This window comes from Oryctolagus cuniculus, chromosome 6 (genome assembly GCF_964237555.1).
Source record: "Oryctolagus cuniculus chromosome 6, mOryCun1.1, whole genome shotgun sequence".
Classification (NCBI taxonomy): Eukaryota; Metazoa; Chordata; class Mammalia; order Lagomorpha; family Leporidae; genus Oryctolagus; species Oryctolagus cuniculus.
The window spans coordinates 44,244,441-44,259,352 of record NC_091437.1 but is presented as its reverse complement, the minus strand read 5'-3'; the positions used below and the strand labels follow the sequence as shown (position 1 = coordinate 44,259,352).

The following is a 14,912-nucleotide window of genomic DNA, read 5'->3' as shown; positions in this document are numbered from 1 at the left end:
ACCTTGGTTAGTGCAGCAGCAAGAACCTCTGGGAAGGTATTCAGGGTCAAAACAGATCAATAAGCCCTCCCTGGGGCAAGGGACGGATGCTGGTGTACAATGACTAGCTCATCTCTCTCTCTCAGCTCCAGGAGTGCACAGGGACTCCATCAGCTCTCGACCTTTCACCTCCTGGATGCAAACTTCCCCTCCTCTGGGCCTCCGGGGCCAAGCCAACTAGGATGCTCAGAGCTGCTCTGCCACTGCCATTACCTGGTACATGATGGAAGAAGGCGGAGGCTCGATGCATGGCTGCTGGTCAGGGAGGGGCAGCTCCTCCAGCAGGTCCACGTTGGACAGGGCATCTTCCAGGGTGACGTGGGTGGTCATGGTGGCAGCTTCTGTATTCCACACTAAGGGGAAGGAAGAGGAAGACAACATAGAATCTCAGAGACCTCCACACATTTCTCTGAACTTTGCCCTGTCCAGACTCCTGCAGAGAATAGAAGGGGTTAACATGCAGGCATGCCACATCTTCACAAGGCACCCTTAACCTGCACCTTTCCAATTGGAAGGTCTCTTTACAGTTGACAAAGAATTGTTTGTGATCCTGGCATAGCCTCACCACAACCCTCTGAGACTGAAAGGCAAGTTGGCATTCTCCCCATACGATTGATAAAGAGAGAGGCCGGCTCTGTGGCACAGAGGGTAAAGCCACCATCTGCAGTGCCAACATCCCATATGGGCACTGGTTCGAGTCCCAGCTGCTCCACTTCTGATCCAGCTCTCTGATGTGGCCTCGGAAAGCAGAAGAAAATGGCCCAAGTCCTTGGGTCCCTGCACCCACATGGGAGACCTGGAAGAAGCTGCTGGCTCCTGGCTTCAGATTGGCGCAGCTCTGGCTTTTGCAGCCATCTGGTGAGTGAACCAGCAGATAGAAGATCTCAGTCTCTCTCTGCCTCTCTGTAACTCTGCCTTTCAAATAAATAATCTATAAAAAATAAGATCGATGAAGAGACATGGCTCCGAGAAGTTCTGTGACACCCATATAGTGCCATGAACCAGGTCATAGGACCTCAACTCATGCTGGACACTAAGTCATGGTCAGGGTCAATCCTCTTCATTCTTCTGTTCTTCATAAGGATAGTTATCAGATCTGCCCTTAAATCATTACACAACATAAATATCCACAATTGTGACAACTGGAAACTGGAATGAGTCTTATAGATAAACAGATCTGAAACTAAAAGAAGTCAATACTTGTGAATCAACTGTATTTGCAAAGGGGGAAGAGCTGTTATCCTCCTTGGTGTGGGTATGTTCTCCAGGTCCTAGCAAGCAAATCATCCCTAGGTGGCTATCTTTGTGTCTTGGACCCATGAGGAGTACAGTTGCTTGGATGGGGACTATGCAGCCAGTGAAGCTGAAGAGGATGTGAATAGCACAGTTACTCAACTCTGAGTTAATTGCTGTTGTAAGAACTCAGTTTCAGGGCCGGCACTGTGGCGTAGCAGGTAAAGCCACTACTTGCAGTGCCGGCATCCCATATGGGTACCAGTTCAAGTCCCAGCTGCTCCACTTCCAATCCAGCTCTCTGCTATGGCCTGGGAAAGCAGTAGAAGATGGCACAAGTCCTTTGGCCCCTGCACCCACATGGGAGACCTGGAAGAAGCTGCTGGCTCCTGGCATTGGATTGGCCTAGCTCTGGCCATTTGCAGCCATCTGGGGAGTGAACCAGTGGATCAAAGACCTCTCTCTCTGCCTCTGCCTCTGCCTCTCTGTAACTCTGCCTTTCAAATAAATGCATAAATCTTTAAAAAAAAAAAAGAATCAGTTCCTACCAAACATGTATTTTTTTTAAATGAACACATCTGGAATTTAGATCATAAAACAGCTTCCCACTGATTTCTTTGATAAATGATACCCGAGAAGGCAAGTTCACAATTATAATATGATGCGATAAGAAATCAATAATGCAAATTACAGCAGGAAAATCCATGTTCTTGAAAATTTATAAAACAAACTTCAAGGTTATTCACAGGTAAAGAATTAAAAGACAAGTGATAAAATACGTAGAACTGAAAGAGAGCACTCAGTCATCAGTATCTTCACTACATTTAGTGGAAATTAAGAAAGGTGGAACTCAATGAGCCTAAAGTTACACTCAAATATCTTAAAAAAAAAAAAAAAGAACAAAAATTAACCCAAAGAAATGAGAACAGAGGGACTGAGAGTTAAAAAGCAGAAGTAAATTCAGGACAAAACAGAATAAAACAAACAGTAGAGGTGAACAAACAAATTGAAAATTTAGTTTTATAACAATGCTAATAAAGCTAACACTTTAACAGATTCCAGGAACAAGGGAAACAGCCCCCACGCTGGTCCAGGGCCCTGTCCTCACCCACTCCACCAGCAGGGGACGCGAGACAAGCTTCAGGGCTGTCATGGTGCCTGTGAGCAGTGGTGCGACTGTCTTGTCAGTTAGGAAGCGCTACATCAGGCACGGCAGATAAAAGTGCCTGCTGATGTGGGAAGCTGAGGCAGGGGTGCAGACCATCCCTGAGGTCATGTTCTCCCTAAACCATGATCTGGGAGGGCAGACGGGGGTGAGCCTTCGCCCGCTGCTGAGCGGCTCACGACACGATGACGCACGCTCCACTGAGCTCCCTGACACCAAGGCCACATCCACCGAGGGTACATCGTCCTCGGCAGTGACTTCCTCCCTGCCCTCTGCGGAAGCCTGGCCTCCCAGGAGGTTTCAGGCCCTCGCCACACCTGGGCCTCCTTCCTCTTCTCTCCCCTCAATCGTAAGCACGGCTTTCAGGTCCACAGCCAAACCATTCTCAGTCCATGTGAAGACTGGTCTTTCTTCCTAAGACAGTATTAGGTCCATGTTGCAGGAAGTGTTAATGATTTTCCAGGGTATGATCTAGAAGTTCTAAAGTCCTGATACTTCTCTTCATTAATTGAAATGGTAACAAAACAGCTAACGTTTCTCTAGCCCTTACTGTGTCTCAGACTCTGTACCAAGCACTAGACTTCACCTCGCATCAGCCTCATCAAGGTAAGTACTATGACCACTCTTGTTTCACAGAGGAGCAGAAGTTCAGCTGTTAAGTATTTTCACTAGGATCAGGATCTGGCAAGCGGTGGAGCAGGGGCTGCAACCCAGGCTTGTGCAGCTCCACACTCCACAGTCATCTTTATCAGCACCGCGCTCTAACCAGCTGAGCTAACCGGCCCCCTGTAGTCATCTTTTTTTTTTTTAATATATTTTTTTTATTTTTATTTTTTGACAGGCAGAGTGGACAGTGAGAAAGAGAGAGAGACAGAGAGAAAGGTCTTCCTTTGCCGTTACCCTCCAATGGCCGCTGCAGCTGGTGCATCGCACTGATCCAAAGCCAAGAGCTAGGTGCTTCTCCTGGTCTCCCATGGGGTGCAGGGCCCAAGCACTTGGGCCATCCTCCACTGCCCTCCCAGGCCACAGCAGAGAGCTGGATAGGAAGAGGAGCCACCGGGACAGAATCCGGCGCCCTGACCGGGACTAGAACCCAGGATGCCGGCGCTGTAGGCGGAGGATTAGCCTATTGAGCCACGGTGCCGGCCCCCTGTAGTCATCTTTATAAACTTCCTCCTAAGCGCTCAGACACACACTGTGAGGCTCTGCTTAAGCACCAGGAGGTTTGTCCCATAACAGGTTGGCACTAGGTGTTTTCAAACTCTCTGCATTATAGGTTCTTGGTTCTGCTTGTGCCTAAGAATCACATATTTATTTTAGTAAATACAATGCCTCAACTTCTTCCAGAAGAGCAGGAAAACCACATGTTAAAAAGTGCCTTATTTCCATTCCAATCTGGCTGAAAAGCCCATGACAGTATTTCAGGCATGGAAAGACAAGACACTCTGGCAAAAAAAAAACAAAAACAAAAACAAAAAAAACCTAAATGAAAGATCTCTGTGAGTGAGATCCCAGTGGAAAGAACAGGTCTTCAAAGAAGGAGGTACCTTTCTCTGAAGGGAGGAGAGAACCTCCACTTTGACTACGACCTTGTCTAAACAAGATAAGAGTCGGAGAACTCAAGGGGCTTCCATAGCCTTGGAAACTCATGACTGGAGCATGGGGAGATTACTGAGGCCATAAACAAGAGTGTCAATTTGTAAAGTCAACAACAGGAGTCACTGTGTACTTACTCCTCATGTAGGATCTCTGTCCTTAGCGTGCTGTACATTGAGACTTAATGCTATAACAAGTACTCAAACAGTATATTTCACTTTGTGTTTCTATGGGGGTGCAAACTGTTGAAAGCTTTACTTAATGTATACTAAACTGATCTTCTATTAAAAAAAAAAGAAGAAATTATCAATTCCCAACTTGACTCTCACTGGGATTAAACATGACAATAGGTCTGATCTGATTTCATCATCATTTAAAAAATCATCTATTATTTTTCACTTTATGTTTCTGTGTGGGAGCAAACTGTTGAAATCTTTACTTAATGTATGCTAAACTGATCTTCTGTATATAAAGAGAATCGAAAATGAATCTTGATGTGAATGGAAGGGGAGAGGGAGTGGGAGAGGGGAGGGTTGCGGGTGGGAGGGATGTTATAGGGGGGAAGACATTGTAATCCATAAGCTGTACTTTGGAAATTTATATTCATTAAATAAAAGTTAAAAAAAAAAAAAGAAAAAAAAAGTGCCTTATTTCGCTTGCTGCTAGAAAAATGCAGATTAAAATTACAGGGGGATACCATTTCTCACTGCAAAAATCCAGAACTTCCATCACACATGCTGTTGGCAAGGCTGTGCAGAATGGGGAGGCGCAGTGCTACAACCTCAGTGGGAAGAAATTTGCAAACTTCCATTTTATCCTTTCCCCAGTAATCTAGGAGTCTATCTCAAAGACGTATCGGCAAACGCAAAAAGACACAAGCACAAGGCCATTCATGGAACTACCCATAACAGCAAAGACTGGGACGGCAAACATCCATTCAAGGAGGATTGCCTAGACAAACGATGGCGCCCCCTCCAGGGAAGTGCAAGGCAACTGCAACACAAAGCCAGGAATCTCTCCACATCCAACTAAGGGGTTCTCTCCAGGGTCTGGTGTAGAGAGCACCCTCTCATTTACCTAGGGGGGGAGGGGCTTACACACACATATGCATATCTTCTACCAAAAAAAAAATGGAGGACAAGTCGCATGCTTTGAAATATTGGTTGGGAAAGGGGAAAGGCAGGGATAGGGCAAAGGAGACAAAAATGGAGGTTAGAATTCTTTGAATCTACTTAGTTGTATAGATTTTATTTTTAGCTCATAACATCTTACAGAATCATACATTTAAATTTAAAAAGCAACCCTCCCAATAAAAAGTAAAATAAAAACTAACCTAAGAACACTTGAAAGTATTCCAAGTGATTTTTTTCTTTTCTTTTTTTATTTGACAGAGTTATAGACAGTGTGAGAGAGAGAGAGAGACAGAGGGAAAGGTCTTCCTTCCGTTGGTTCACCCCCCAAATGGCCGCTACGGCTGGAGCTACGCCGATCCGAAGCCAGGAGTCAGGTGCTTCCTCCAGGTCTCCCATGCGGGTGCAGGAGCCCAAGGACTTGGGCCATCCTCCACTGCCTTCCCGGGCCACAGCAGAGAGCTGAACTGGAAGAAGAGCAACCGGGACCAGAACCGGCGCCCATATGGGATTAACCAAGTGAGCCATGGTGCCGGCCCCCCAAGTGATTTTAAAATTTAGTTATTTGATTATGGATCCCCAGCGGGACACACCCTAAGAACAAGAGGTGTCAAAACAATCTCAACTTGTTTTCGTAACATATTTGTGGACTACTGTGGAGAGAACGTTTGGATGCATTGTGGGGTAAAAGCATTATGAAATGCTATAATTCTCTCATCCTTGATGTTTAGAATCAGCTTTCCTTTAAGACATAATTAATTAAAGAGGAAGGGAAGGAGCAAGAGAGTGCGAGAGCGAGGGAGCACGGGTGAGAGGCTATCTAATGGCATGGTACATACCCCAAATGCTCACGACAGCAGTGAGAACTGAGCCAACTTCAAGCCAGGTCTCCCGTGTGGATATTGGAAACCCAACTGCCGGAGCTATCACTACTGCACTGTCTTCTTTAGTAGGGCACTGGAATCAGACACCAGATCTGGAGTTGAGCCCAGGCACTCTGATGTGGGATGGGGGTGTCCTAATGGCACCTCAACCCCATGGCCAAATGATCAACTATAGAGAACTGGCAGTCTTGATATGGGAGAGAGGAGATTCATAAGCAAGACTGGAGAGACCGAATAGTCCCTTACCTAGGATGGTTTGACTTGTGATCTTTCAGTGTTACAATGATGTGTAAGCAATACGCATTCAGTAGAAAGCATACTTCAAATCGCGATTTTTTCCTGAATTAGTGACACTCAGTTTCATACTTTTCCTGACACTGAACAGTAGCAGCGAGCTTAAGTTCCTAGCCAGTCCCACGACTCTGAGGATAAAGCAAGTGACATTCTACAATGTATTATGTTGCTACCCTAGGATGTTTAGTAGGTTAAGCATTTAAAATGTATTTTTGAGTTATGATAGTTTCAACTGATGATGGGTTTATTGTGATATAACTCCATTGTAAATTGAGGAGCATCTATAACCCTGAATGAATATGAATTTGAGATGCCAGTAGGAACTTACAATTTAAATATATCTCTACGTATATGCATTTTTGTACATATGTGTATCTCTGCTCACTGAAAAGACCTAGAAACAATGACTAACCTCTGAATAATAGGTACCTTCAGGGTCCAGATTATGGACTTCAAGCATCATTTTCTATTAAAGGAATCAGTGTTTCCTGAGCCCAGGTTTGAGGCAAGAAAGTTTAAGAAGGACTTAGAAGATTTTGCTGTATCAGAAAGCAGGGAAGTTATCTAAGACTGCTGCATTGTATATCATGTGTACTAACAGCAATCATAAGTCAAAAGCACTCAGGAGTCAAAGTGAAGCAGATTTCAGTGGCCAAAGATGGGACAATATGAGCACCAATTAGCAGAACTGCCATGGACTAAAACTACAGCAAATGTGTTCAACTCCATGAGATCATAAAACCACTGTATAAAAACCTAATAACTACTTTACTATGGGAGTTTACCTGGGAACCAACTTTTATGTTGAAAATTGAAAATTAGTATATAAAAGAAAAAAAGCAAACACTTAATCTGCTTTTCCTAAATAAAGCAAACCACTAGATAACCAAATTACAGAAGAGAAGGATGTTTATCTCCATGAAATTATTTTTTTCTGAGGGAAAAAAAGCAATCAGAATATCCTGATTTTCCAATCCCAAATGAACAAATGAATATAAGTACTGATTATCAATAGTTGTTAACAGCACTAAATAAAAGCCACTGAAATATTATGTTCTTCCTTTATTGTTGTTTTTAAAAATTATTTATTTGAAAGAGTTACAGAGAGAGAAGGAGAGGTAGAGGTAGAGAGAGGTAGAGATAGGTAGGTAGGTAGGTAGAGATTGATCTTCCGTCTGCTGATTGACTTTCCAGACGGCTGCAATGGCTAGGCTAGAGCTCAGAGCTTCATCTTGTGTGCCTCATGGATGACAGGGGCCCAAACACTTGGGTCATCTTCTACTGCTTTTCCCAGACTATAAGCAGGAAGTTGGATCAGAAGTGGAACGGAAGGGACATGAACCGGTGCCTATATAGGCTGTTGGTATTACAGGTGGTGGCTTTACCCCCTAAACAACAATGCTGGTCCCTATTACATGCTTCTTAATGAAAAACTGCATCATCATTTAAAACAGTGCTGGACCCAAAACCAAACACCCGAATCTCATCAAGGCTTTATATCAATTCACAGGAAACACAAAAGAGCAGAAGAACACATTGTAATGCTTTACAGTAATCAGTCAAATACCACGTACGACAAACAACTCCGTAAGTAGCCTGCAGAGAGGAAAAAAGGGGGAGGGGGGAATATAGGTTGTAGGAGATTTAACACACGATCACAGTGTGTCGACCTTATTTGGATTCTATCTGAAACAACCCACCATAAAAATAAAATTATAGGGGCTGGCATGGTGGCACAGCAGGTTCAGCCACTGTCAGCAACGCTGGCATCCTCTATGAACAGCAATTCTAGTTCCAGCTGCTCCATTTCTGACCTAGCTCCTTGCAAATCTACCTAGAAAAGCAGCAGAGGATGGCCCAAGTGCTTGGCCCCTGCCACCCATATGGAGTTCTGGGGTCTTGGCCTCAGCCTGGTCTAGCCCGGGCTGTTGGAGTCATTTGGGGAGTGAACCAGTAGATGGAAGATTTCTCTTTCTGTCTCTCCATCTCTGTAACTCTTTCTTTTTTAACTTATTAATTAATTTGAAAGGCAGAGTCACAGAGAAGCAGAGGCAGAGAGAGAGAGGTCTTTCATCCTTTGGTTCACTCCCCAAATGACTGCAATGGCCAGAGTTGTGCTAATCTGAAGCCAGGAGCCAGGAGCTTCTTCTGGGTCTCCCATGTGGGTGCAAGGGCCCAACAACTTGTGCCATCTTGTACTGTTTTCCCAGGCCATAGCAAAGAGCTGGATCGGAAGTGGAGCAGCTGGGTCTCAAACCGGCAGCCACATGGGACTCCGGCAGTGCAGGCGGTGACCTTACCTGCTATGCCACAGAGCCGGCCCCAACTCTGACTTTCAAATAAAAACAGGTTTTTGACAATATAGAAATAAAATTATAGCATTTGTGAGAAAACTAGAAAATTAATATTGACTAGATATTCAATCTTATGAAGGAAACAGAGTCCTTTTTTAGGTATGATAATGACATTCAGTTGGAGTCCTGATCCATAGAAATACCTATCAAACTATGAAGAACACTATAAATGGCTTTCCTTCCACAGAATACCCGATGAGGGGAGAGTAACTGATACAACAAAATCAGCCAGGTGTTGTAACTGTTGCTGTTACAGGATGCACATATAGGGGTTCATTATATTTTTCTCTCTGGTTTTACATATGTTTGAACTCCACCCCCCATCAGATTTACATATTTTGAACCCAAGGTTTAAGTTCCAAGTTATTTAAAGTCCTTTCTTGCTTCCTACCTGGTTCTTTGCATTTCTCCTCCAACCTGGGTGTCTTGCAGCCTTTGCAAACTCAAAATACTCACTTGCTAGAATAGCCCTTAAGATTTTCCCCTTTGACACAGCAGTGCCTGTGCACCTCCCCAGAAAAGAGTAAGTGAGCAATCCACAATACATTAAAGGGTCTTTGTTGACAGGAGTGCAATCTTTCTTTTTTCATTGTAAACACATAACTTCACTGATGGATTCCTGTGTGTCTGTAGATCATTCACTGCCTAAGGGAGCAGGAAATCGGACATTTTTAGCTCAAGTGTTGGCAGTCACTGCCAAACCCACATCAATCAAGCAGGAAAAACATTCCGCAAATTTGAACAGAGGTGCACAGGAAAATAACCCTTCTCTTCTGGCCTGAGTGCTCAGCTGGTTATGCAATCTTCCAAATGAAAACAATTCTTCACATTCAGTCTACAGCCACGTGGCCATTTTGTCATTTTTGAAGAGATCAGCAAAGTATTTTTAGATGATCAGTTTTTGAGCGAGCATCATTTACAAATGCAGCTGCACCCTCTCCGTGGGGGGGGGGGGCATTCGAGCATCTTTGCAGCAAACGCAAAGTCAGCCGTAACAGCATCGGGTTCACAGGCCATTTGCTTCTGAGAAGGACTTTAGGGGCTACTCCCCCAAGTCTGAGTTGACTGCCAGACCTCAAATCAGAGAGGCTGAGTCCCAGAAATGCAGGGTAGGTGCTAAGGGAAACTGGTTTAACAAACGCAGGTTTTTTTTTTTTTTTTTTTTTTGACAGGCAGAGTGGACAGTGAGAGAGAGAGAGAGAGAGAGAGAAAGGTCTTCCTTTTCCATTGGTTCATCCCCCAATGGCCACTGCGGCCGGCGCACCGTGCTGATCCAAAGCCAGGAGCCAGGTGCTTTTCCTGGTCTCCCATGTGGGTGCAGGGCTCAAGCACTTGGGCCATCCTCCACTGCACTCCCTGGCCACAGCAGAGAGCTGGCCTGGAAGAGGAGCAACCCCGGGACAGAATCTGGCGCCCCAACCGGGACTAGAACCTGGTCTGCCGGCGCTGCAGGTGGAGGATTAGCCTATTGAGCCACAGCACCGGCCCAAACGCAGGTTCTGACATCCACACTTAAAACCTCCCTGTTACCCAAAGATTTGCATTGTCTTTTTTAACTTTCCAGAAGGAGAATGAAAACATAAGATATTTTAATAAAGTGGAATCCTAGGCTAGCACAGTGGGGCAGCCGGGGTTCTGGGTTCAGATCTGTCACCTGCCATTTACTAGCTACACAACCATAAGCACGGTACTGAAGTTCTCTGAACCTCAGTGTCTTGTCTGTAGAAGGATGATAATGACAGCAGTGCCTGTCTCAGTGACTTATTCTGAGGATTATATAAGTTTACTGCATGCAGATCCTGAACACGGCAGCCAGCATACAGCAAGCACTCAGGAAACATTCAGGATAAAAGTCCAAGTGACAACAAATTTAGCTACAGACGTAGTTCACTTTGTGATTCATGAATCAGAGCAGCCTCCATTCCACAAAATAAAACGAGAACTCCTATTGGGCAATGGCTGAAGGGTGGGTTCCTTAAGGTGGGAACAGAGAGATTGAACAGGTCAACATCAGGTTTCTTTTTTGGAAGGGTTAAAGCAGGGAAGACAACCTTGTGTCCCAAGGCACTCGAATCTTGTGTTTTCTGGGAAAACTGGTCAGTTTTGGGATCTGTTTCCTTTCTTAAAGATTCAGTTCAATTATGTGCCACCTGGCATGAGTGAGTCCATTTTCGTTTGGTCTGAGCTGTTGGGGCCTAGTGCAGGAACTAAGTCCAAAATAATGCCCCCCGCCCACCTCTGGCCGTAACTCTCTTTGACATTAGCTGGTGCATTTTCCATTTTCAAAAGAGCAGATGAATTAAACATTGCAACAACTCTTACACAAAAAGGAAAATATTATTCCACTAATATCTCAATTCTGTAGATCCCTCACACTAATTTCTTTAATCACAATTCTATTAACTGGAAAGGGCGGGTGTTATTTTGCACTTTTTCTGAGAACACTGTATTACTGAGAAGTAAATGCTTTCATTCAGGTCACGTGGTCAGCTAGTGGCAGAGGCAAGGGAGAAACAGATATCTTGCCTCCTAGCTCTATGCCTTTTCTTCCAGATCACACCTGTTCTTGTGCCTTTTTCAAAGGTCCAAGCACGTTTTTCCCCTGGTTTGGCTGCCTTTCCTTCTTCACAAAAAACAAGAGCCTGACAAGCTAGAAAGATGAGCTGTCATCTTTGGGTTTCATGAACATTATCAGGCCAGAAAATGTTTTCCTTATCTACATGATCCTCCAGCTAGAAGTTATATTTTATAATGTTTATAAATAAATATTGACTTTATTTTAAAAGCTGAAAAACAGAGACAGAGAGAGAGGCAGAGAGCTTCCATCTGCTGGTTCTCTCCCCAAATGTCCTCTACAGCTGGTGCTGGGCTAGACCAAAGCCAGGAGCCTGAAATTCAATCCAGGCCTACCATGTGGGTAGTAGGGACCCAACTACTTGAACCATCACCTGCTTCCCACATCAGCAGGAGGCTGGAATCAGATGGCAGATGGGACTCAAATTCAGGTACCCTGAAGTCCTGGGATGCTAATGCAGGCAACCCAAGAGGAGTCTTAATCTCTACATCAAGATTGCCTCCTTATGTTTTATACACATGCTATCACTCTACATATACATTTATACACATGTATGTATGCATGTATATCAACCCCTATGTTTTATATATACACATATACACAATCACACAACACACATGCATAAATACATAGATGTGTGTGTATATATATGTAAATATACATAAATAAAAAAATAAAAGGCTTAGACCCTCTCCATTAAAAATATTTCAAGGGATGGCATTTGACCAAGCAAGGGAAAACCCAAAGCAGGAACGTGGAGCAGAGTCTGCTGTCCCAACATGGGTATAAGCTGGGGTGGTGGGAACTGAAGTCTGCTCACAGGATATGGCTCCACAGGTCACAGCGCCCCATGGAGCTGAGTCCCCTTCATATGTCACAGCCAGTTTCTTCACAGGTAGGAGAGCCAGGCAGTGACAAATTGCTTATCTCTAACGATTCCGCAGTATACCAAAATGGACCATGCAGCTCATTCTGAGTGGGCAGGGAGTGAAAAGTTTCACAGGAAAAATCCATTATTCAGTGGTCAGATCTTGGAGCTTCAAATTCCATCTCAGACACATGACACCACTTTTAGGGTACTGCCTGTACCAGTTTGTAAAATAAAGTCACAGGTTTGGAGATGCCTGGATGCTGAAAGTAGCAGTCTAACAGTGGATCATGTATAGTCAAACAAAGCTATACAGGACAGACAGGCGAACCACACAGATGCAGGTGTCTGGGCCACTGAATGTCAGAGCAAGAACTCTACATAGCACAATGGCCTGCCAAAGTGCTATGAATGTCACTGACACACAATGGAGCCCCAGCAAGTGTCTGAAGAACTCCCGAATGATCCTAGAATTCAGAGACCTACCAAAATTATTGCCTCGTCAGGCAGCCCCTCTGATTCCCCCAAGAGCCCTTCTGGATCCACTTTCTCCTTTGGTCCGCAGTAACCCAGTGTATTTCTTTTTGCATAACATCTACAATACTTTATTACGTGACTGACCACACTTTCTCTCCTATTGTCTCCTTGAGGGTAGGCACTGGGTCTAATCCAAGCCCAACTTTTCTGTGAACATGCGTGTGTAACTTGATCAATTGTAGTTCAACGAGTAGATGACCAGGGAGCTTAAGACATCAAGAAAGACTTTCCTTTGTCCAAAACACTAACTTTATTTCTTTTTTTCACATTTAAGATTTTTATTTACTTTTCTAGTGGGCAAGTTACATCCTTCCCTCACCCTTTCCTTTAAATTAGTGGACAATTTTCCATAAGAAACTACTTAAAGAGAAGTTTTGGTCAAGAATGGAATGAAATCACAAAAAAAAAAAAAAAAAAAAAAAAAAAAAGAAAAAAACTCACTGCTGCTTTTTAAAAACCGACACTTTCACCAATAACAGTCAAACAAACATGCGGTATCTACGCGGAATCTGCAGGGTGGGCCGTGTGCTCAGTGTTTTCTTGGGGCTGGCTTTCCTCACCATCCTGCAAACTGCAGAGCCGCAGGCAGCCGCAGTTTGTCATGCCGGATGACGGAGGCTCCCGCAGCTTCACATTATCCGGAGGCCCTGGATGGAAGACTCTAAGATCTTGAAATCTGAAACTGTCATGGCTCCGTTGATACCAACTGTGCAAACTCCGCGACAGTCCTGCTTGTCCCCTTCATAAACAGACACTTGAGAGATACCGTTCTGGCGCAGATCTCCAGGCCGTGTTGCGGTCCTCGGTCGAGGCCCTCTGGGCCATGCTGCGGAAGCGTTCCAGGGCAGCCACACTGCGCTGGATGCTCTGGTTTGGAATGGCTGGCTTGGAGACAACGGTCGGGCAGCTGCCGTCATTGTAGCTGAAGAGCATCGGGCAGCAGTCATGGCCGGCAGCCACAACGCAATTCTCTGAGACAAGTGACACACTGAGGAGTGGCAGGAACTTGGCTTTCAGCGTGGAGATCTGCACTCTTTGAGGCATCAGCAATGGATATGGTGCTGTCTGGCTGACCCGGGCCAGGTGGCTTCCACTGGCAGAGAAGCTGAGCCCGTGGACCCAGCTCCCAGTGCCACTGCCACCAAACTCTGACATCAGCTGGCCAAAAGGCATCTTGCTGCCCCAGGGTGTCCTGGCTGGCTTTTCATCCACTTCTTTAATGTAGGCAGAAAACACTCTGCATTTGAAGAAGCAAGATCCTGCTGCCAGTAAAACATTGTTTGGATGCCAATCCAGGCTGAGGACTGGAGCGTATTTATTGGCTTTTTAATGTGTTTGCTGACCCACAAGTCATTTTCAGACTCAAAGGAACAAACAGAAATGAGCCGTGCTCCACTTCCCAAGGCAAATTTGTTCTCTAGGGGCGACCACTGCACAGAAATCTCAGCATGGTTAATCCTCAGGATCACCAGGGTTGGCTTCCAGACGCGGCCCTTTTGACTCCACACGTAGGCATTGCGTCTGCCCCGCAGGTGACCACGTGGTCGCTCGTAGGAGCCCAGTGGACACTTGTAATGTGTCCCTTGTGCTCCTTGAGTTCATGAGCTTTCACCCACCGGCTCCCATTCTTTTTGTACATGTGCGCTTCGTGATTCCTGGGACTGAGGGCAATCTCAAATGCCTAAAGCAGCCAGGGCTGGGCCAGGGCCAAAGTAAGGAGCCAGAAACTCAAGTCAGGTCTCCCAGATGGGCAGGGACCCAAGAACTGATAATGAGAATGTAAAATGGACATTTTGGAAAATGGTGTGCTAATGCCTTAAGATGTTCAGCATAGTCATCATGGAACCTCACAATTCGAGTCAGGTACGATCCCTGTTCCAGGCGTGTCAGGTGACTGGCTCTAGTAAACACTGATGCAGAGACATTATTCTTAGTGTTCTCAAAACACAGAAAGCTGGAGTTGGGCTTGGAGCAGCGAATTCGCGGACTCTGGTCAGTCTACGCAAACAGGCTCCAGTGGGCGCGTGCGGAGAACCAAGACACTAACTTCATAAAAGCAGGGCCAGGAAAAGAAATATAAATACCAAACAGACATTTATGTTTCAGAAAGAACTTCATCTAAGTGATGGAAACGTTGAACGTTTGAGCTCCTAAAGTAATCAGCTTCAATATTTTGTAAGCAGAGATCTACAAAATGAAGTTTCTCTCTGCTAACATTCCAAGTCCTGATCTTGCCT

At 45.0% G+C, this 14,912-nt stretch overlaps 1 protein-coding gene and 1 pseudogene across 3 annotated transcripts in view; both read right to left on the bottom strand.

The window, feature by feature from the left end:
* The window catches only part of CYFIP2 (cytoplasmic FMR1 interacting protein 2), a 132,505-nt gene that overhangs the window by 105,502 nt on the left and 12,091 nt on the right, over nt 1-14,912 (bottom strand). For all 3 annotated transcript variants that reach the window (XM_008255326.4, XM_002710339.5, XM_008255327.4), the window contains exon 2: nt 253-392. In XM_008255326.4, coding sequence (XP_008253548.1) covers nt 253-369 — 117 coding nt within the window. In that variant the 5' untranslated portion in view covers nt 370-392. The remainder of the gene's footprint in view (nt 1-252; nt 393-14,912) is intronic.
* LOC100352239 (actin-related protein 2/3 complex subunit 1A-like) lies at nt 13,173-14,708 on the bottom strand (annotated as a pseudogene).